The sequence below is a fragment of the Amblyomma mixtum genome, chromosome 5 (assembly GCF_055824585.1).
Source record: "Amblyomma mixtum isolate Tamu chromosome 5, ASM5582458v1, whole genome shotgun sequence".
NCBI lineage: Eukaryota > Metazoa > Arthropoda > Arachnida > Ixodida > Ixodidae > Amblyomma > Amblyomma mixtum.
In genome coordinates this window covers 158,124,487-158,148,752 of record NC_143016.1, presented here as the reverse complement: position 1 = coordinate 158,148,752, position 24,266 = coordinate 158,124,487, and the positions used below count along the sequence as shown (strand labels likewise).

At 47.3% G+C, this 24,266-nt stretch overlaps 1 protein-coding gene across 1 annotated transcript in view; it reads left to right on the top strand.

The window, feature by feature from the left end:
• Window positions 1-310: 310 nt before the first annotated feature.
• The window catches only part of LOC149344278 (cytochrome P450 4V2-like), a 49,932-nt gene continuing 25,976 nt past the window's right edge, over window positions 311-24,266 (top strand). The window contains exons 1-4 of the mRNA XM_089546231.1: window positions 311-772; window positions 11,833-11,942; window positions 12,669-12,757; window positions 23,964-24,163. Of these exons, the coding sequence (XP_089402357.1) occupies window positions 538-772; window positions 11,833-11,942; window positions 12,669-12,757; window positions 23,964-24,163 (634 nt within the window). The 5' untranslated portion in view covers window positions 311-537. The remainder of the gene's footprint in view (window positions 773-11,832; window positions 11,943-12,668; window positions 12,758-23,963; window positions 24,164-24,266) is intronic.

The window sequence follows — 24,266 nt, the reverse complement described above, 5'->3', positions numbered from 1 at the left end:
TTTCTCGCAGAAGCCCTCAACCACGTTTCCACCGCAGCGGGACTACAATGAGGTAAAACAAAATGGTAAAGGAGCCGACGCCACACGCAAGGAAAGAAAAAGCGATGCTTAATTTCTGACGACGCGAGCAGTTTTTCCATAGTTTCCTCGTATTCAGTCCTTATGAAAACGGACCACATTGAGTCGCCTAGCTACGAGTGTCTTGCGCAAACTTTAGCTACATCCTTGTACCGCTAACTTTATTACACACCTAGTTAAAACTTTGATAAAGGAAACGTCAAGCGAAGCCTACTCGAAGAGATGGGCTTGGACTGCACCTATGCACGTAAGCAGACACCCTCCTCGCTCCCTTGCGCACTTTTGTCTACTTACTTTTATAGCGGTTAAGCGAGAGAAGGGAAGGCAGATCGAGGGGAACAGTCACAAGGGTGGTCGGTGACCCTCAAACCCAAGACGTAATAAAGCGGCCGTGGGGCGTCCCGCGGAGAAGAGACGCTTTCTCTTGCGCGGTGCGAAACACGACGGTTTGGCGCGGCGATGATCCAACTAGGCACGCTGGCTTCGTCTCAGATGGCCACTTGGCCGGCTGTCACATGGACACTCGTTGCGCTCGTCGCGGCTTGGCTCGTCAAGAAGTGGTTCCTGCCTTGGCTCAAAGTGTGGCTAGCGTTGAAGCCGGTACCTGGGCCCTGGGACTGGATACCATTCTGGTACATGGTCTCCGTCTACTGGGCTCGGAGGAAGCAGCTCAGCAAGGATAACTTCACGGCAGGTGAGCACTCACGCTGCAATACGTTAGACTTGCACCTTGCCCGTGGAGAAGTATTCCGGTGAAGAAAAAACGAACGCCGCGCTAATGCATCCGTAGGTCACATGCCCAACAATTCTAGACGGAAGCAATTTTGGGCGGGAAAGAGTTTATGAACGCAGTTTTTCACATATTGTGATATTTCACTACAACGGTCAATATAAATGCAGATCTCCCGTTGGCGAGCTTCCATTTTTTTTTTTGCTCCCGTCGAAAGCCTTCACCAGTGGTTTTCTATGGCAGTCCTAACTGCTCAATGCGAGCGATGGAACTACTACGAAAGATTTTGCCACACATCAGAAGAATGGACTGGAGAACTGAGAACTGCTCTTTGTGAGCCCTGCCTCGTCCCGCTGTTTCCCGATTACGTGTGGTCTAGTCTTCTTTGCCGGCGCTGCTAACGTCCTTATAAATATAACTCTTCAGGAAGATTATCTTCAATATTTCTTTCTCAGTATCATACAATTTTCCAATATTCAAAATTTTTGTCTAAGAATGTTGCACACTCTAGATCGTTTGGAAGTTAACTGTGCCCACGATAAAACAAAATAATATCATGTTTGGTACTCTAACAAACTAGCCAGTGCGATATTGTCATTGGGGGTATATACGCGAGTTGTTATTGCAGTTTATTATTTTCTCACATTACCTTTATATCTAACATTATGTTGCCCCCCTTCAACAGTGCTTGCAGTGGACCAGGAACCGAAAGCGAAAAACGGTCGCCTGCAAAACTAACTGCAGAATTTTTTAGTTGTCTTCTTAGTAGCACAATATCCCGGCAGAAAGTACAGACGAGTTACTTGCAAATAGCTAAACAGTACATATAGAATGTAACTATTTCGTAAACACTCCAAACTTTCCTAAACAAAGGCGGCGCACTTTCTTTTCCCGGAGAATCTCAGTGGTGCAGAGCAGAGAAGTTGGGTTGCAGGCAACCTGGGATGAAACCCGCAGCATCGATCGCAGCGCCGTAAATAACTAGCGAGAGAAACAAGCATTTTTTTAGGCAGAGCAGTATGGCTTTTCCACGCCACCTGCCTAAACCTCCTTACCCTGTCATATTCCCATGTGGCATGCGTCAGTTATCTAGGCTCTGTCCAGAGCACTTACGCAAGGAATGTTGCCAGCCAAATGCTATTAAAGGGGAAAGCTAGGCCAGCTGGCACTGAGTAGCCGCTTGCGACCTTGTAACTGTCCGTCACAACAATTTCCGTTGTGTTTTTTTTTTGGTGTCAGTTACAATGTCGTAGCCGGTTACTCATACAAACATGCGCTTCTAATCATTCAGAATGTGGACTCTCGCCTGTCGTGACCTAAGCGGCTGAAAGCAGCAGTTTTTAGGCGCGGAGAAGTAGAAACGCAGCGCGTCCTTAGCCCTGCAGGTTTCCTATGGAACCAACCTTATTGTCGCTTCCGAAGAATATATGAGAGCCGTATGAAAATGATATGTAGTTTGCTTTGTTTGTCATCTGAGCAACCTTGCCTAACGATAAGTCTGTCACGCTCTGTGCAGGCGATGGTGTCCGTCACACTACAGGAGTCGTAAAAAACAAGCCGTAAGAAAATTGTACGTGTAGGAATGGAGATAATGACGCGTGACACATATGCAGCCTAATATTTTGAAGCAGCCATTGCTGAAAAAAAAAACGCAAAAAAGGACCTAAAGTAAAGGCTTCAAAGTGGACGTGAAGTAAAGGGGCCTTTTGTCATATATGCTGGTGAACGTATACCAGCTGCTACGTGGACTGAAATGAACAGATGCCTCGCTATTATTCTGCGAACACTGCTGTCGAACTGTGCGATGTATCATCACATGTGCAAAACCAGCATGCAAATGCATTCGCTCTACTTGTAAGTGATTTCACTTTTGCGAATTCACTATGGAAAGATAGTCCGCCAGTGGTCACACGCCTTACGTATGAGTGTAAAGACTGTTGACTTCTTATCACTGTTTCAAATGATGCACACTGTCCTTGCTCCAGCACGCTCAGAAGCTATCTTGGATTTCGTACTTACCTATGTGGCTAGCAACTATAGGGTGCATATTATTTGAGCATATGCTTTCTTCACTGTTGTCTTTCACAAAAACATACTTCGCCAGTCATCAAGGTTTTCCGCGTGGCTGGTTATATATAATGTACGGCTCTTTGAATTACCCACAGACATCAACAACAATGTACACAATTTAGAGCAGATTGAGACCATATTTAATGACTTTGAGTTAGAGTTTGAGTTTGCGCACAACGACTAAGACTTCAAACGAGTCAAAGTAACGCTGAAAGCACTGGAATCGACTGGCTTGAGGAATAAACATTAGGCCTCAGACTTTTAAAATAGGGAATGCTCAATCCACATTTCAGGCCATTATATATGCCTAAAAATTTGTCTAAATATGTCCAAACATGACTCAGATCATAGCATAGTGGGTGAGTTGGTATTGCATCTTTAAGGAACGAAACAGCGCAACTAAAACGAAGGACCAAGAAAACCAGCGCGTGTTCGTGTTTCTCTTTTTCTTGGTCCTTCGTTTTAGTTTCGCTGTTTCGTTCCTTAAAGTGACTCAGATCTTCAGCTGTAAGACACTGGGTGCAAAAGTCATCCTGTAATTCTCTTTCACAAGTTTACCGTAACCGTTCAGACTGCACCGCCGAGCAAATTAAGCCTGCCACTTTAATCTTTCTTCACCTCGACTATGATCATATGCATTTGCATGGCAATTTTATTACGATTTTCGTTTATTCATTCGGTAATTAGAGAATGGAACGGTGTTACTGCAGGCACCGTTTACATGGAGAACAACAATAATTTAGGAGAATCTGGTCACGCTACTAGGTGGTTAGGCAAGATTAGTGGCCTTACCGAGAACTGTTTCCCTCTCCCACTTTTGCTCCCTGTCGTTCATTTTCTTTTAATTTTTATGAGCGCCGGTGCCCTGAATACTTCACATCACTGGCAAAAAAAAAATCCTCTAGTCCTTACTTGAGTCACCCGAATCGCAATACCCTTCGTATCTTTATCGTCACTCCGCTGCATGGCTGCCACTGTTTATGCTACTCGTGTAGAGCGCGCTTACTGTTTTTTTCCTCCCTGTTTCTGAAAAAAAAAAAATCCTTTTACCCGTCTTACTTGTTCTTCACTAACCAGTATTGCTATTCCAGATTATTTGATTTTTTTATATCGCACTTTATCTCACAAGAACAAAAGGCAGGTAACGCTACAAGGAAAATCTCTGATGAGCTTGCCATGCTTCTGGGCCGCTATGTTAATGCTTTGACGATGTTTTGAGGAGGCGTCCTCTATACGTAATATGCGTTTGGGCCTTTAACGTATTAAAATGAAATCAATTAAAGGTTGGCATGATGCTTCACCTGAATTGATAAGCGTTGTTTTTAAGTACATGCGCAGATCATTCTAGAGGAGAAAATTGCTCGAGATGTTTTCTGTTCAATGACTGACACATTATCGCTAGCATGCAAAATTAAAGGGAATGGTGAGGGAACGAGTTCATAACATAGCATCACATGATGCTCCACCTACATTTTTTTTTATTTATTTATAGAAATACCTCGCAGGTTCCACACATGGAACATTGTGTGAGGGGAGGGGTTACAATATTTTGCACACAAACGATGGTACAAAGTGCAAAAGCACAAAATATGAACGCGATCAGAGCTTTCGGTCAGGAAGGGCCAATTTTGAAATAACCCTTTAAATTGGAGCTTTTGATAACGTCCTAATACGACGAGCAAGGTGATCGGCCGTGTTCACATGCTTCAGCCGCAAAGTGCACAAGGAGAGATCTAAGTGATTTTCAACTGCCGTCGTAAGTTGCACGGCCAAGGTGTGTAAAGGTTGTCGCTTCTATTAGCCACACCAGTGAGCATTCATTCGGGTATACAAGGCAGAAGAAATAAGCCTCAGGTGCCCTCATCGGCTCAATACTGGTTGGTTGGTTTATGGTTGGTTTATGGGGTTTAACGTCCCAAAGCGATACTAAAATACAGGTGCAAGTAGTAGCGCGTGCTTCCATTTTGCTCATGCTAGTTGGGTTCATTGTGCTTGCTTGGACAACTGCGAATGCCGTCATCGATGCCAACATGACCAAGCTGAGAAAAACAGGCCGTTGTTATTGCGTTGAATACTAGCCGAAAATAGTTCGTTAGTGTTCTCGATAACGGCAAGGATGGTATCACGCGTCTGGTTCATAACGCCGGAGATGCAAGTAGCTTCATTCAAGGCAATTTCCTCACGAAGGAAGGCGTCGCAAAGAGCTGGAAACGTGGTGAATGTAGCCTACGGAGATTAGCTCCAACCGCTGGGACAAATACACGATGTATGAAATTGCGTTCATCTTCAGTTTAGAAAACGACTCCTCGTGGCATAGCGCCTAGGCGACCTAACTCAAGTAGCGAAATGCCTCCTAACTTAAATCAACGTCCAGTCTGGAACAGGTCGCAAACTTAACCTGAAATGGACGAATTTTGCGAAAGAGCGCGTCTTTCTGTCAAACTTTAACAAGGCCCCTAAGCTCTCCTTTCTAAAGCCATAGTTCTAATGAGATAGACAGGCTGTAATCACCATTATTCACTGCAAATCACTGTCAGCGATTGCACTTTTTCCAAGCCTTGCCCCCTTTCCAGCGGCGATGAGCAACAGTACTTGTTGTAGCGCTTTGCTGCAGGGACCCGTACATCTTTTACTAGGCTCATTTGCATGCGGTACTCGCTTCGCGTACTGGAAGAAGTTTCTTTGCAAACCAGGTGCCAGACAGGTTTAATTGAGATCATCGCAAAGCGGGCACTAAACTATGATGCAAGATGGCGGAAAATCGAGGTTGAGGTGGTTGTGAGCTACTGTTGGTATTGGCCTTGCGATTATCCTTCCGGCAACTGCTCCATCATTGCGACACCTATTTATGCATTGAAGACTCTATTTTCGCACACTGCTACGACCTTGTAGACCTCTGTCATTAGATATCTGTTAGCATGAGAGTGAGCAAACAAACTTAAACGGCAAGAGCTTAAGGACTGTGGCAGTAATGTCAGTTTAGAATTTTTCAGCGTGTTCATTATTCGAGAATCGACATAAATCGCGGAAAGGATATTCAGGTACTAAATTATATGTCGAAGCGACTGGACTACGGCTTGAAGGTCAAGGAATTTTCTTATGGGAGTGAAGTTTTTCGACATTTTTGTTTTGTTCCAAAAATCCGATACAGGAACAAATTGTTATCTGGCACCGTATATCTCTCAACTAAAGTTTTTCTTTCTATGTTTTGAACTAATTTGTTATATCTACCTTTCAAACCTGTAGCCCCCTGCTTTAATGCCATACGGTGCGATGCGGGTCACTAATAATCACGCACACAATCGGTCATAATAGTTATCTGCTTTCTTCATCTCTAGTACTGTCCAGTATCCCGAAGGAATACCTTAAGTCTGAAAGCCTCTATCCTTAATGTCCGCTTCCGACGCAGGTAAACAATATCTTGCAAATAACCAGGTAGCACCCCAGTCTTCTTGAAGAACCGAGCAGGACCCGCCTATCCGCGTTATTATCTGGGAAGCGTGAAAGATAGTGGTGTAAATGATCGCAATAATCGCAAGTGGAGACTCGCAATCATCGAAAAATCATCGCAGGTGAAACGATGTCGCGTTTGTCTTACAGCCTGGAGTACGAACACAATCCGTGCGAATGCCTTTGCAGGAGTGGCATTATAAGAAAAAAGACTGCAAGGTAAAGAGGCTGCATAAAAAAATTACAAAGATCGAGACCACAAAATCAACTATAGGAAGGACATTCCGGACACAGTTTAACACAAAGGCGCCATTTCTAGAAAAAGAAAATACATTTCCCTTCTATTGGGAAGTAGGTCGATTCAAAAACCATCGGTGGTGATTGATTCCATTCCATCACTGTTTTAAAGGAAAAGCTGTTCTTCTAGGAATTTTTTCGTAAAAATCAGAGCCAGTGTGGTTTGGGTAGTACGTACTGATTCGCACGTTGTCACATGCATTTTGTATTTTTAGGGCGATGTTCCTCACTGGACATTTCAGGATGAAGTGCAAAATGTGCATTGTGTTTTTTGCGCGCGCAGACTCAAGACACACTGCTAGGCGCCTGAGTCCAGTGTTGAAAAGTAGTGCGGGCAGTGCGGGCGTTTTCATGATTTTTAATCCACACGGCCCTCGACTCCCGGCTGTGATGCCAACAAATGTGCCTGGACATATTTCCATCTTTCTTCTCACCACATCGTCACCCATCACGACTCTCTTTCTTCTCCTTCTCCCCTTCCCCAGTGCCGAGTGGCAGGCCAGATATTCATCTTTCCGGCCGGCTTCTATGCTCGTACAATCAATAAACTTATCTACGTATCATATTTGAGACAGTTCTATTAGCTAGCCTTAATGCTGCCGAGTGCAACGCCATCAGCAGCACGCATTCCTCTTTATCGCCTGCTAACATTCCATGGGGCATAGAGTTGAAACGCTTGAAGGCAGCCTCGCACTTGCCTCCAGAATACTTTCTTGAAATCTTGCCTAAAAACGGTCTGCCACACGCCGTCGAGTATTTATCGGAGCGTTCGGCGACCTTCAATGGACAATGAAAACGCCTAGGACTTTAAACGTAATTGTCGTCATTCAGCCCGCATTCCACCGTGATCGGAGCCAACTATACGGAAAAGGCTGAAACAGCTTCATTCGCTACTTTTTTTTATCCGAAATTGACGGTTATGCATTTACAGTCATTCCTTGCCTGCTACCCACTTCAAGAACTAATTTGGGAGAAAGCTTTTAAGCCACTTACCGTCTTTGTCAAAAGTAACCAGGCTGTATGATTTGCTTCTAGCTTGTGTAGTAGAACTCTTGTGACTTTCATGAAGATTACAAATTGTTGGAAGGTAAGAAGACCCCCAGTTCTTACCTTTAATGACCATTTCGGCTTCAGGGAAGCTGTAAGGGCGCCATTGTACGAGATAGAAGCAAAACATGCAGCCTGGTTACTTTTAACAAAGATTCTACCTTCAAGTCAAGATGATGCGACCTTGATCTCCAGTCATACTACTTTTACATCGCCTATACAGCCGTGAAATTGTTTCGCCTTTTCTTACGCTCAACAGCCCTTCGAAACGCCTTTACCTGAAAAATTTTGTCGTACAATTTTGTTTATTTGTTGCTTGGAAATTCCTAACAATTATTTGCCAGCTTCGTGCGAGGCCAGGAAGGCATGTTTTCGCGGCCCACAAAAAGTGCTTCAGACAGACGAGGTTCTACGAAATATAAATAAAACATCTTATTAAATGTCTACCTCGGTGCTCAGCGGGCGCCCTAGCGCAGGGTGCTGGGATTATTTCAGCCGCTTGGTATTCTTCAACACCCACCGAAGCCACAGTGTAAACATCTTTTCCATGGCTTGTCTCTATGTATCGACACCGACCTACAGCTACGTAGGCACTGAAAACAGAATAAGTGTGAAGCATTATTCTGACCAGCAGCGCAAGGCAAGGGACCAGTGAACGAGTAGACACACGCAGCCACACACACTTCATAATGGTCGGCGTCAGTGGCGTAGGCCGAAATATTTTTCGGGAGGGGGGGGGGGGGGGGATGTTATAGGGTGCCGGTTAAAAAAAAAATGAAAGAGAGCCTGCGCCTCAACGATACTTTAGTCATTTTTCTGCTGCAATAAAGGCGAAAGGTTTGTTGTTTTTTACCTGTAATATCTACATAATGCGAGTGCACACGGAACTCCGCGGACTTGATTAGTAAAGAACATTCATTTTCTAAAAAAAAAAAAACCGCTCGTACGAGAAATCACGGCTATTTACAATATTTTCACATAACGTATACAACACAAAAGCTTTTGCTCTACAACAAAGCCGGCAAATGCGAACAAATGGCATTTGTCAAAACTTCCACCCCATGAAAACTTGCACCCATTTGAGAACAATGCAAAGGAAGAAAAAGTAGGCTGATGTGGAAAGGTATGTTTCATTCAGTCAACTGTGCCTACAATTAAAATCAGTGCAATACGTCGTGCGATTGCGAAGAAGGCGACCATTTTCCGCAATAAATTTCGCTTCCTATTAGAAAGAGCACTTTTTAATAAGGGAGTAAGTACTCACTGACATCCACCCAAGCCCAGCAATACGGAAAGAACGTCGCAGTTAAGAAAAAATCGTCCTGGTCTGGGGTCCGAATACTTCTTTAACAGCGAAGTTTCTGAGAAAGCTGTACAGCTTTCCTTTGCAGCCGTATGGCTGTGCTTGGGTGGATGAGAATGAGTAATTATTCCCTTATTAAAAATGTACTGCAGCTTGGGGGATTCCCCTAATTGTAGACCTAGACTAGGAAGAATTTTTGTTAACAAACAGACACTCTTGTCGTTTTCGTGTTTTACATTCTAAAATGTCGATGCGGTGTGTAATAAATTGCACAGGAGAAAATGAGGCAGGAAGGAGAGGCGGGGGGGGGGGGGGGGGGGGGGCGTTCACAAGAATTCCGGGGGGTGTTTTGACACCGAAACGCACCTCCTGGATACGCCCCTGGTCGGCGTGTTAAGGCGAATATGCTCAACAGATTCACAGAAATAGAAGGAAGGTTGCTTTAGGAGGAGCTACATTTATCGCGGAAGCAGAGGCTTCTCGCGCGCAGCCTTTCTTTTTCCTCTTTGGAGAGAGGCTGCGTCTGTCTGGTCTCAAGGTTGCCAAGCTCGTTCGCAGTTTTAGCGTAAAGAGCGGGGTGGAGGGTGTAGCCGCCGTCACCGCACCTACAGCGCGTGAATCCTGTTTGCACAGTGCAGGCTTCGAGTGAAGACCTCTGAGCGCCTGATACTTAGAAGCCCCCCGTTGACGTTTACAATGAAAATAACCGAACGGCAAAAAAGCTACGGCAGAAACAAATACCCTTCACTATTGTTTACGTTATCTGTTGCCGGCGTAGTGAAAAACAAAGCAAAAAAGAAAAAAAGACAACAATTCTGTATCTTTTTGGTCACAGGCAGTGTCACAGTTACGAAACTGACCGGTTAAGAACCAAAACACTAGCAATAAATTGTAAATCTCAGCGAGATTTCTTGCAACAGAAGTACTGTATGTCCTCATATTGGTTTTATGGTCTTTCGGACGCTTTAAGATTCGGCGGTATGCAAGGACACTCACCTAACGCTGGCTGAAAGACTGAAGAAAACGCAGTTCAAGTTGTAGTATTATATTTAACGGTCGATTCGCGTTGTCAGCTGTTCCTTTTGCTCCACTGTAAACTGACTGCGCAGTTAATTGTAATTTAAAGGCGCCAAAAACCACACGGACGCATAAAAGACAAGATAACGGGACAGGCGCTCTGTCTCGTTCTCTTCTTTTGTGTGTGTGCGTGGTTTTTGGCGCCTTTATATTACAACGAATTACCAACTAGCGCAACAAGAAGTTCTCTCACGCGTCGTTAAGATTCACTGTTTTAGTTTTGAAACATTGAGCACTAGGAGTTTCAACTGGAAAGGTTCAGAGAGAAGAAATAGTACACAGTGGCGCCGTTTTCGGAACCGTAACTGCATTTTTACATTTTTAAAGTATTTTATTGCTTCCATCATGGTGGAGCGATGTCATCCTGTGTTGGCTCGGCTATATGACCATAACGCCGCGTTGGGAACTTTCGTACTGGCTCCTATCATTTCTACCCTATATCTCACATCCTGGATTGCTCTATCGTATCCCAATTGGGTTCCAACGCGAACTGGCTTTTTATAAGCTGCGCACGCATCGCAGCTTATGGTTATGGCCGAAACTTTGAAAATGATTTTCAAAAGTTGGTTCTGCAACAGGTGCAATAAAAGCTATGGCTATAAAACTTGCGTGGAAATTTATAGATAGACGCAGCTTACGTTGGAGCTCAAAACTAGTTTTAAATTTTGTTTAATTTTTATTTTTATTTTTTTCGCTAATATACCTTTTACCTAAAATATGCACCCTGCAGAGTGTTAAAACTTTTTACAAGAGTAGCAACGCTTTACTTAAATTGTACTAGTATCATGCGCTTCTAACGAAAACTAGATTTATGATGTTCTTTCTTTGTCGATACGATTACATTGCCACTCGTGAAAGCTTTTTTTTAGGCAGAAGACTACAAATGAACTTAAGGCTATTGATTATGGTACCAGTTATGCTAACGACGTAGATTAACACCTGTAAGTAATTTTTGTTATGCCTGATAGTTCGCGAGAAAATGGTACTTCAACCTACAAAAATAATGTCTTAAGAAGAACGCCGATAAAGTTTCTGAAAACACACTTTTCGTGACGTGACGACGAAAAAGGACGGCAAATTACCTTGAAAGAATGAATAACCAGCTGTAATATATTAATTGAAAGTTAAAGAAGTTCTCTGTGAGATTATCACAAAATCTTAAAATTCAATTTTTTGACGAAACAATCTCACCGCACCTTGCCACGATTAGGGATTAGAGTTATTCTCCGTTAGATTGCAGAGTTCTTTGCGTAGATACGGCTTACTTGCATGACTTTTTATCTATATTTTTCTTTACCTGCTATATCTTGCTGCATTGCGCAGTGCGTTGTACCTACTTCTGTGCCGCGTTGTTGAGTGCATTCCGAACTCATGCGCCAGCTCTTAAGAGTTTTTCCCGACTGTGAGAGAAGGGGCATCCGGCCTCTGTAAGTGTGCCCTACCTGCGCTTTCATGTTTTGTCACTGAAAAAAAAAAAGTTACAGCGGCAAGAAGCAACTTATCACACACTTCCTTTTACAATCACTAAGTGCAGGTCCTTCGTTGATCCGCCGCAAACTACTCCAAAAACTAGGTGTGCGTAACCTGGAAACGCAGCATCAGTTATTTATGTGCATGCGGGTGGGAAAAAAGAAATCTTAATCTTTATACTGTAGGTCCTTGAGGCCTATTTCCCGCGACTTACATGTTCACAGCTTTGCCTTCTACGGTGCTCAGCACGGAGGGAATGGCGATTCTTTTTTCGTCGCTCTGTCTACCTCTCCATTTTCCGTTCTCCCAGAAATCTTCAGCGCTGTGCGAGAAGTGAGTAAGAAGTACGAAGGGAAGACATTCAAAGGCTACCTCTTCTTCACGCCCATCGTTGGAATACACACGCCTGAGGCGGCGCAGGTGACTGACCGCCCGCTTCGCACTCTTCTTTTCCTATATACGTTGGATATCTTCTTGTACTGTGAGTGACATGGCAGGCACATTCTTCGCACTAAGAAGATGCATCTGTTTTATTCAAAGGGATGCAGTCGCTTGCAGAGCGAAGCTAAACTGTAAACGAAATTGGAAATGTAACGGGCGCATACTAGCATTTACAGTATCGCCCTCCCAGTGCACCACAATCTTGTTTAGGCGTTGTACGTGCAAGGTGTGACGGTCTCGCTGAATTTATTGCGCACTGATTGAGACTTAAGCGCATACGTAGGACGGGACGCGGTGTGCTTGCTTCTGTCTTTATGTCCCGCCTTATGTATGCGTCACGATGCGAGAATAATCTTTGTATGCGCTAAAGTGTCACTCAGTATACTTGGAAATCAAGAAATAGCCAAAAAACCTTATTGTACTACGCAGCATGTTAAACGACAGATGTGTTTTTCTTAGCCTCGCCCGTCAATTGCAGCACAGTTCTAGGAGCTGTTCTTTAAACAGGCAAAATACCGGACTAAAACACCCAATGTTTTGGTAAGAAAAACATACGTTATATTAGGAAATAATTAAATCACTGAGTATGACTTTTCGCAGTTATTTCTGAAAAAAAAACATTCGATAACGACGAAATTTATTAAACATATGCTCTACGAAAATCGTGTTTATTCGCTAATGGCAGAAAATCTGCGCTCCTTTCAGGCTGTGCTCACGGGAAAGGTGAAGTCAGACAAGCCTGTTTTGTACCGGTTCCTGAAGCCATGGCTGGGACACAAAAGCCTTCTGATGATGTGAGTGACTCCAGCACCTCTCCACTCAGTCGTCGGCAGACGCCTTTTGAGTGTCGCAAATACTATATACACGCCCGCATTTCAGCATGATCTTTTTGGCTTCGTGGAAATAATCAGGAGCGTACAAGCGTAAGAGGTACTAAAGGCAACATTTATTTAAAATGGAGTGAACAGTTACTACCGGAGTGCGAGCTATCCTTTCATTTATGCAGCTCACATCTTGATTAATAGGACCTTCAATAATTTTCCAAGTCTGATGCAGAGGATAAAATAAATCTCGATTGTAAGCACAAAGTAAGAGCCCCTGGTATTTTTGTACATGTGTGAGGAAGTTAGTCAATAGACCTAGAACATGATGTGTGCTGCATCGGGCATTCGCCTTTGTTCGGTTTTGTCACAATTAGAATATGAAACTAAACACACTTATTCCTTTTGTAGCGGAGTTTAATAAAACTAAATAACTTCTTTGTTAATTCACCCTTTGCGTGCTCTCTTTACCAAAAGTAAACACATTTCCTTTAACTATTCAAATGTTCTCGACATACTTATTATCATCCAGAATACGATAGAGGTGACGCAGTTCGCGTCAAGAAGGGCCTGTCCACCACACCTTCGTAATTCTGCTGCCCGCTTTCCTTTTCCGTGGTCATGGCTGCCTCGTTACTTTTGGAAAAAATAGCACATTCCTCTTCCAATATCTACAGCAATTAATCCTCGATTTTACACAGTAGGCTGGGTTCTTTCTACACAGATGACAACGGAGTACGAACAGGCAATGTAGTGTGCACCTTTATGTTGAAGGAAAAGGGAGGGAACCGAGAGGGGTGTTAAGGGTGCGGAAAGAGTGTGGGAAGGGAAGGGAGAGGGGTAAATACAGCTAGATATTGTAACGGCATACGACCTTCGCAACCAAGAGCGCGCTGCGGTATACAAATAAAGAAGAGGCGCGGCGCGAGCGCGAGGGGAGAGCGCGCGGCGCTAGCGCGTGAGGCAGAGAACAAAGGTGAATCGCCGCGCCGGTTATGTCTGAGTCTCCTGTGTCTGAGTCTCTGTGCTTTTCTCTGCGCGGGCCCGCCGTCCCGTAACATTTGGTGGCAGCGGTGGGGTGCGTTGACAATAAGCGATTTGTCGAGCACATTAACAGCCGCTCCAGTGTCGACCAAGGCCGCTACGTGCCGATCAAGCAGGGCGACGTCAACGAGCACGTAGGGAGCTTCCGTTGTCATCGAAGCCGACGAAAGAAGGGGACGCGGCGAACTAAGGAGTGCGGGGACGGACTTTATCCGGGGGCACCGTTCCACCGAATCGTTTTCCGACTTCGGAGGGCCAGCACAGTCCCTCGCGTAGTGTCCCCTCAGGCCGCAGCGGAAGCAGGTCGTGCGGGTGTCATTACGCCTGCGTCGGGTAGAGGCCGCTGTGGGGACTGAGAACCGAGGAGCCTGCACCGGGACGCTGTGCTCGGAAGACGGTGGCGACCCCCGCGTGGCCAGCAAAGTCGATTCGGCCTCGACGGCGAGCGCCATGGCGGCGCGGACGGACTCAGGACGCCCAGAGCGGACCAAGCGCTGCACCTCAGGGAGTCGGATGGCGTCGACGAATGCCTCGGTGCCGACCAGGGCCACGGCGTTCTGAGGCGCCCCCGGCAACGACTGCAGAGCCAGGCGTTCAATGGCGGCGGCGAGGTCCTGGTATGCCTCCCCGGGCTCTTGACGGCGGACTCGCAGGCGGTGGTACTGCACACGGGGTGACCTGAGGCACTGTAGTGGTCGGCGAGGAGGCCCGCCAGGACAGTATAAGAGCCCAGCTGGTCAGGCGGCACGTTCTGCAGCAGCTCAGTCGCGCGGCCTCTCAGTTTGGCGACGAGCATCCGTGCCTTCATCTGCTCGTCTCAGCCTCTCGCCGCCGCAATACTGTCCAGCTGGATGCGGTAAGCATCCCACGAAATGGTGCCGTCGAACGTGGGCAACTCCACGACGTCCAATGATGCGCCCGCGCCGAGTACGCTGTTGGCGGCTACGACCGCAGGTACAGCGATGGCAGAGCTGGGTACAGCGGTGGCGGGGACGTCCAGAGGCACCGGACCCGTGTTCGGCTCGCCTGACAGAAGGCGACGGAAGTCGCGCCGGATCGCCTCCATCTCCCCAGCCTGGACAGTCAGACGGGCCTCCCATGCGTCCATCCGCTGAGTAAAAATATCGAGGAGGCGCTCAATACCGGCGTCCAGCCGCTGCGGAGAACCGAGCCCCTCCGAGCGCCCAGGTGTAGCGATGCCCCCTAGCGATGCTCCCTAGTGCCGCCCTCCCGTACCAGCACCAGGCCTCCCTTCCTGAATGCCGTCCCTTAAGTGGAGCGCTGCTCCGTGAACGAAATCCCAAGTCCCGCGGTGCGAGAAGCCCTCGCACTTTTCGTACGGCGAGGAGTCGCCTACAAGCAGCCCCGGGATCTACCGGGACCGTCTCGTGTCAGACGACACTGTCATCACGACGTGACGATGCCTCCTGCGCACCAAGCTGCGCCGGTGCGAAGAACATCAGCCCGGGCTCATCGGGACGAGTTCGATGCCGCCTGCAAAGCGAAGCACGCGCTAGGGGACACCAGCGGTGTCTTCCCCCTCTTATCTTGGAGACCGGAAGAGACTCTTATCTTCCACCTCTTCCCCCCCCCCCCCCCCCCCCCCGGTGGAAAGATGTAACGGCATACGACCTTCGCAACCAAGAGCGCGCTGCGGTATACAAATAAAGAAGAGGCGCGGCGCGAGCGCGAGGGGAGAGCGCGCGGCGCTAGCGCGTGAGGCAGAGAACAAAGGTGAATCGCCGCGCCGGTTATGTCTGAGTCTCTGTGCTTTTCTCTGCGCGGGCCCGCCGTCCCGTAACAATATCAATCTGGATATGATATGAATGGAGGAAAATGTGTTATACCCATTACGATCTGTCACCCTGTGGAAGTGCTCCATAAAGTGCGTCCTCCATCCGTGAGAATGGGAAATAAAGAAAGAATGAAAAGAATATCATGGCTTTGATTCTCTGTTCGTGGTAGCGAGGGTTGACAAGGGGCGACTTGCTGGCGTTTTATGTTGTGGGTTTTTTCTTTGCATTTATCGTGTTGCGGAATATAAATTCATGTCTGTACACGAGGAGAACGTTGCCTCGTGAGCGGTTTACATTCCTTGTGGTGTATCGCATATGCCAAGGCTCATGTAGTAGTCTTCTGGTTTCCAGAACGGTTTCCAGTAGGCTTCTGGTTTCCAGAACGGTGAAGTTGATTTTATGGTCTTCCCAGCATTCAAAGGACGCATGCTGCACAATTCACTAGCAAAATCAACAGGCGAAGCAGAGGAACAGATGACTGCACCTCCCTGGTCGCGAGAGTAGCCACTCCTAAGCCCAGCCTATTGAAAGAAAGCTGTATGATGTAATATCCTAAGCAGGTTTCGTCGTACGAATGTTATAATTTACCATGAAACATCGTACAAAATTAATGACAATGAATGAGGTTGTGTACATTTGTGCGATGTATGTGTGATAGTTTTTACATGCACAATCAGTGAATCACTGGCGAATAGTATGGCAGCCACTCGATCTTTCTGCGGTGGTTTGCGAATGCGCAGGTGCTGATTCATAACGAATAGCTCGTAGAAATGTTCAACTTAATGAGTATCCGCTGGGAGCTTTTCGTGAACGTGCAATAAATAACAAGGGACGAATAATAAGTGTGCGAATAATAAGTGACCATGAATGGTAGCTTACCAATATCCTTGAAGAGAAAAGTATACAACAGCTGTATCCTACCGGTACTCACCTACGGGGCAGAAACGTGGAGGCTAACAAAGAGGGTTCAGCTTAAGTTAAGAACAACGCAGCCAGCTATGGAAAGGAAAATGATAGGTGTAACGTTAAGAGATCGGAAGAGGGCGGAGTGGGTGAGGGAAAAAACGCGGGTTAATGACATCATAGTTGAAATCAAGAGGAAGAAATGGGCTTGGGCAGGGCATGTAATGCGAAGGCAGGATAGCCGCTGGTCCTTAAGGGTAACGGAGTGGATTCCAAGAGAAAGCAAACGTAGCAGGGGACGGCAGAAAGCTAGGTGGGCGGATGAGGTTAAGAAGTTTGCGGGGATACAGTGGCGGCAACTGACAAAGGACACGGTTAATTGGAGAGACATGGCAGAGGCCTTTGCCCTGCAGTGGGTGTAGTCAGGCTGATGATGATGATGATGATGATGATGATGAATAAGTGTGCTAAAGTAACGAAGCGAGAACTTCTGAGCCATGAATGGTACAAGCCGAGCAATGTAGGGTGAAAACAAGGCACAAACACTCTTCCCGACAAATGGTGCACCGTGCACGTGTCCACGCTTTATGCGACTGAAACCGAAAGGGATGCCTTTCAGAAAGAAATCGAGGTGGGCTTTATGGTGATCGTTGCTTTCGAGGTGGCAGCGAGGAGGCAAGTTAGAACGCTGATTGGGGCTCCCGCTACGTTGTGCGCCTCTTGTTTTCTCGACTAATGGAGATGAACAAAGAAAGAACCACATGTGCCTTTGCATGCGTTGGATGTGAGGTGTAGAGATCATGCAGACGATAGACGGCTTTAGGAATGCGAAAGCGAATTCGTTCGAGCTCTACACACGCAGACTTTAAGGCAACATTAGAGGGCCGCGAGACTTGTTTTTTTTCTTTTGTATCAAGGCGCAGAAAGGAGGTCTTGGTCCCTCGTCCGTCTCACGCTATTGGCTAACAGCTCTTCTAAACCTATGCCCTGTTCCAAAATTGGCACGCAGTGGTCTCTGCACGGATTAGACCTTGCACGCCCAAAAAGGGCGAGAGAGAGGAAAAAAAACAACAGCGCCAAAGGCGCAATAATGACAGCAGGGCTGTCTGTATTCTGCTGCCGGACGACGCCCAAGCCCGGTGTTGGCAAACGAGGAAGATCAGTGTCTTCCTTTTGCGGTCTGACGTGGGAGAGGTCAGCTTTGAGAAACGCCTTCGTCTGCAGCTACGTCTCACTCGGCTCAGCGCATGCATCGTTGCCCTTGCCAAATATCGGGCGTGGTGTGAGGAAAACACTTGAGCAAAAACGGCGTGCGTAGCTGAGCTATAAGCGCTGCCACGCTTTTGTAGGAGGCCAGACTCCACAAACGTAAGATATGCTACGATGAGAGTGAATCAGCTTTGTGGAAGCTGCCCCTTGAGGGAAGGAGCAGTGTTTTGAAGGTAGCGGTTTAAGAATTTGACACTGACGAAAACTTTGATTGACATCGACCGGCAGCCTGGGCTAGCTGACGATGTGGCCTTTGCTTTCGGGGAGAGTCCGGTGAAAGATTAAAGCAAAGAGGGGCTGAAGGCTAAATTGGTGGTTGGAGTTTTGAACCAAGTGCTTTGTGGCTGCTGCACTTTCCGACAGCCCCGGCTTTCGATTTCCTCACATCGGAAACAGCAACCATGCAGGGAACCCTGACTACTACATTCACTGTGGCGCATTAGTTCTGCATCGTATGCGTCACTTCGCGGGGAAACATTCACGTCTGCCTTGTGCCACTATCATTTAAAAAAAAAAGAAAAGAATAAAAGAAGGTCACCTTCCAGTAACCTAAGTTTCCACGCTTTAAATTTGCTAGGTAAGCAGGAGAAAAACGATATTTCGAAGGCGAGCAAAACCGGGAAACATAACGATCCTTTTTTTATTTATTTGCCACTTTTGTATAGCTCGTGCGGTTGGCTCTAACGAAGCCGCATCCTCGCCACCGGTGGGTTTGAACCAATGGTGAAGAGGGAAAGCGGTGGAAGTCAGCCACACAGAGGGAGAGAATTGGAATCGCTGTATGTCATCGGCACTTACGGGAAAAGCAGCAGTATGACTGCAAGGAAATGAAAGCTGGAAAGAGAATTCAAAATTAGAAACTGAACAGTCGTCAAACAGTAGGCACGCGAAAGTGTTAACATTGGTGTGAACTGCAGCAATAATTTTTCAGGTGTTAGCAGTAGTGCGTGTGTCCATCTTCTTCCTCGGTATTAGTCCGTCTGCGTTCGAAAAAGTTTACAAAACGCCACATCTAAATTTTATGTTAAAATTATAAATCTTACGCAACAGATCAGCTTCGCTGGCCACTGCCCGACAGCACTCTGCTATTGCCGCAGCCGATCACGCCTCCAGTTAAATTGCAGTCCTCTCGCACATCGTCTTCAACTAAAACTACTATTGAACTAATATCGTCGCCAGACGTGCCGAAGACCTAGAAAAAGAGAACCATGAGCCAATCAGGCTAAACACATGCGTCTGCACGTCTCCTCGGTTTCAGTGCGTTAACGCCGTACCACTATTTCTTTTTCTCTGAAGTTCTCCGAAGACGCCGTTTTCACAGAAGCCTAAACTTGCTTTATCCGAATGTTGAAGAGCTCAAAAATGAAAGTGTGATATTATAGTTTTCCTCGCTAATTTTTTGCGTTTTGCAAGGAACTCGCGATGTAAATAAAAATGTTTCGTTTAAAAGACATCGCGGGGCTCGTTCCACCCTTAAGTGGCATAGAAAGACAATCGCTTCCACTCGACTCAGACTGTAGTGAATGAAACTGACACTTATGGATGAAGCAGATTTTCGATAGCGGAAATATTTTGCCAACAAAAAGTCCATGGCTATAAAACGTAAGATATTGCGAGGGCGTCAGCGGACACATGTAATCAGCATAATCGAAACAGGCGATTGTCAGCAGCCGAACTTCACTACTACAATCACCATTCTCTTATACCACCCGATAAATGATGTGAACATCAGCGACAACCACTGCTGTCTGAGTGGGAAAAATATGGTATAGGGATATGCATACCTCGTAGGGTTAAAAATACAAGCACAAAATGCAGGAAGCGGTGACTAGAAGGACAATCTTGGCTAAATGCGCTTATTATCAGCGCAGGTAAATATGAATCAATACCTCTCCCTGGTGTATAGTTAACACAGCAGGAGTCAAATAAATTTTGTGGCCACTCGGGAGACCTTAAGTATGAAAGCTTAAAAATAAAATGATTAATTCCAATTTTAGGCAAAAGTTCGTGCATTTCGATCTCAGTGGTGCGGTTGTTGTTTCTCGACTCATCCCTGTTATCTCATACGTCGTCCGGCAGCTACTGCTAACACTTCTCCTCTAGCACACAACTCGCACCGCGTCCGGATCATGACAAGCTCACTTGAATTAAAAGACACTGCACAGTGGCCGCGTGGCTCCTACAAGTCATTACACTAAAGTGCCGTCGGGGCTTTTTGACATGCGGAAACACAGGAGGCCCTGCTCCCCCAATTCCTCTCTGCTCTGTCGGGCTCGAATATCTGTGGCTTCCCGGTGACCGCACATTTGCTGTATCTTTTGTTATCACGTTATGCACAGAGGTGTTTGTGAGCTAGTTTGCTGCCACCGGCAGGAAGAAGTACTTTGTACAGGGGAGATGGAAAGAAACGCGAACACAGTGGAGCCTGGGCGCACCGCTGTTCACATTTCTTTTCAACTTCGGTAGTAGCAAAAAGACCCGAGAGAAGTCACTTATGCTGCATTCTAGGACGACTCTAACGCCATTTTCTTGCCACCCAGGTAAAAGCGGGATCAAAAGAAATTCGAACAGCGTTGCGCGTACGCTCCGTTTTGTTCGTGTTTCTTTCCATCGCGGTAGTATACGCTCGATTAAGGGCCGCGCTTTTTCCTTCGCGACTTTCTTTGAGGTGCAGCCCTTGAAGGAAAGTGGCATTTTAAGCACTATTTTTTTTAAATATATTCCTAGGAAAGTGCCTCATTGTATCATGCACTCTGCCTCCAAATCTGGTGCCTGGTTGCAGATAGATTTAAGTTTCTCTTTTGATATCGCGGTAGCCGCTGCTCAGTCTCTGCTCCTCGCCACTCTCACAAATGATGTTATCTTCGATTCTATCCATTTGATCCGAAATTTCTGTAAATTTAAAACTTTTCAGTTCGTCCAAGTTCATTGTACACCACGCATTCAAAATTCCCAAGCGGACGAACGGCAGTAATGATTTTCTTGGACGTTGGTGTCAGGTCGTGGCTGGCCGTTGTCATGCGCTCCGAACACAGGTGCCTGAATTCTTCTTCAGATAGCACACAGCTGCGTAGCAGTGCATGTCCGCAGATGACATGATAGCCGTAGGCAGCTGTCGTCATCTAGCGGCTCCCCAGATATCGTGCCGCTCAAGGAAATTTGTACACAAGTAAAATGCAGTTGGTCTTTGCGACTTTTTCCTCCAAACTGTTTGGGGAGCAGCCAATTCACGAGCGCGGCCCTAAGAGATTACATACTCAAGAAGGTTTTTCATGCTTCAGCGCGCTTCACACTGATCTCACCTTCATGATCTTTGACAACAGTCATCGCCCTCCACAGTGTTTTCCCTTTAATTGCGAAATATGGCCTTTTAAGGCGAATGCCTCATACTGTCGTTAGCAGACGCTAAACAAAAGTAAAGAAAAAAGATACTAAAATAAAACAAAATAAAAATCAAATATAAAAATATAAATAAAAATCAATACAAATTTGAAAAGCGCAAAAAAACAAAATATGAAAAATAAAATAAATAAATAAAAACAAACAGTGCGCCAGGAAGAGAGAGAGAGAGAAATAAACGTTATTTACACAGGAATTCGGGGCACGCCCCAGCGTCCCCGCACGACCCCACTGCACTCAAGTGTTTATGTTCCGAAGGTCCATAACACTGGCAGCACGGCCGGTGGCGATGGTCTGCACGGCCGGTTCCTCCGAACGCAGCAGGGTCTCCCAGTCCTCCCAGGTCTTGAGGTTCTCTAGGTCCCGCGGGGGAGGGTCCGCCGTCCCCCGGTGGACTACGACAGCCGTGAAGAATCCCGCGGGCGACGGCTCTGTGATGTCCACGTAATAGACGCCCTCTTTATAGCCATATTGCCTCTCAAGCGTGCGAACCCGCGCTTGTCGTCTGCCTTCATGTGAAGCCATGTCCATGTTACGCGGGAGCGGAGCGACCAAGAGCATGTGGCGCCAGAGCACCAGGATGTTCTCCGTTCCCTCTGGTATGCATGTGTGTTGGATGTGTAAGCGGTTTAGCAGGCGGCGCCCAGGCACCGTCTGCGATAGCCGCGTATATTGGTTCACGAGGTGGGCCTCCCGCAACTCCTGATAGGCGTTTACCACTCCCAACGCCTTCAGTTTGGCGTTAGAGGTAGCCACCGGGAGGTCCCGTGCTCGCTTTGTTGCCTTCCTGATGATGGCGTCAATGCGCTCGTCTTGTTGTTTGGTGGTGCGTAGGTACGGCACGGCGTAGAGGATCCGGCTGGTCACGAAGGCATAGGCGAGCCGTAGCGCGTCCCTGCCCCGCAGACCACCCCGCTTGTTGGAAACACGGTGGATCATGCGCCCTACCTGTTCACCTATGCTCTTGAGTTTCGCTATAGTAGAGTCCGGCCTAAGTTTGTTATTGATGAACAGACCCAGGATCCGGAGCTCTGCCACTTCTCTGATGGGACCGCCCGACAGAGATATGTGTAGAGACGTGTTGTCCTTGTGGTTTGTCCTGACGTGTAGAAGCTCTGATTTGGCGGGAGCACATTGGAGACCACAGTCGGCAGCATATGCTTCGACTATGGGGGCGGCCTGCTGAAGGCGGTCCTCCATCTCCCCAAGGCTCCCCTCAGTGGTCCAGATTGTAATGTCGTCTGCGTAGAGTGCGTGTTTTATGCCCTCCATCTGAGCCAGTCGGCCGGGCAGGTGCATCATGGCGATGTTGAAAAGGAGCGGTGATAACACCGCCCCCTGTGGTGTACCTCGTGTACCCATAGAGTACGGGCCGTATTCCTCGTCCTCGATCCGGAGGAGTGCCTGACGCGCAGAGAGGAAGTCTCTGACATAGGCGAAGACCTTCGCCCCGCAGTTAGTAGTGTTCAAGTTAGAGAGTATGGTGCCATGTTTAACATTGTCAAACGCCCCGTTAAGATCGAGGGTGAGAATGGCCTTGTCGTTTTGTTGCATGGCTGTGGGTCGTATTATGTCCCTGTGTAGTTGGAGTAGGACATCTTGTGCAGACATGTGCGGGCGGAACCCGAACATAGTGTCTGCAAAGAGGCCCTTACCCTCCATGTATGGAGAGAGGCGATCCCGAACCATCGTCTCCATGAGCTTTCCCACACACGAGGTTAATGAGATGGGTCTCAAGTTGTCCGTAGTCACGATGGGCTATCTTTTCGGGCCCCAAATTCAACACGAGCGGAGGAAGTCGCAATAGCTCTCGCTGCCGCCGATCCAAAATCGAAAACGGTTATCACAGACTCTCGCCGGGCCTATGAACATTATCTTGCAGGCGAAATATCACCTCTTGCCTCACAAATTCTAAGACGCGCTCTCGCCGATCCAACTCGCACAAATGTGATCTGGGCTCCTGGCCACCAGGGTCTACGAGGCAATGAGGCCGCTGATGCGGCCGCCCGAGCGCTCACACACCGGGCTCCTCATCCTAGCGCTCATGGCTCAGAAGCTCATAAACCGCTTCTGCGGTTCCGCGAAATCCTAATTTATTATTGCGACAGCCACCGTCTCTACCCGGCACCTGCCAAGGGGCTGAGTAAGGCGAAGGAGCAAACTCTGCGGCGCCTGCAGACAGGAACCCTTCTCTGTCCTGCAATAGCAAAACACTTCGATCCGAATACAGATGGGCGCTGCCCGCACTGTGGAGAGATCTGCGATACCTTTCACATGGTGTGGGCATGTACTCAGAATCCTCACCTTCCCCCCTCCCCCACCCCCACCCGAGAGGCATGGGAGACTGCCCTCCTCAACTGCTCCACACTGGAGTCCCAAAGGGCTCTGGTCAAGCGGGCGCGAGACGGGGCCTCGTCGTGCGGTGTCCGGGACTAAGGATACCGACCATGCCGCAGGGTTTTTTTTTTACCCTCACGCTCTCTTTAATTAAAGTTTTTCACCACCACCACCACCGGGCAGAGGGATGAGCCAGGAAACGCTTTCGCCTTGCAGCACTTTAGAGAGCCAAAGTGCCCCCCTGAATTTTTTTCATCTACCTGCCTTGATGAAGTGCATTTTAATTGTTAGCTGTTAAACAACAAAGGGAACTGAAAGTAAAGAGAAAAGGTTCCACCTGCGGCACAGCTGATTCGTGGTCGTAATTCGTGCTCCCGAGTTGTGGCTGTCAGTTTCTCATCCGCTTGATCGAAACTTCTTTCCTGGTCCAGAGGCGGCGACGCATGGAAGACCAAGCGCCGTGTCTTTTCGCAAGCTTTCCACACAAATGCCATGGACGGATACCTGGACTTCATGCGCGAAAACGCCGACTGTCTGGTTGCGCGTATCGAGGAGCTGCTCAAAAATTCGCCCGGAGAACCCGTAGTGTGCCTCAGCAACGTCCAGAAGTGTGCCCTGGACATCATCGGACGTAAGTACACAGTGTACGCAGTAAACTCTAGGAAGAGGGTTTAAGGACTTCTTTGGCACGGTGTTACTAATAGTATCAGAAAGAGAAGAACTTTAATACTACT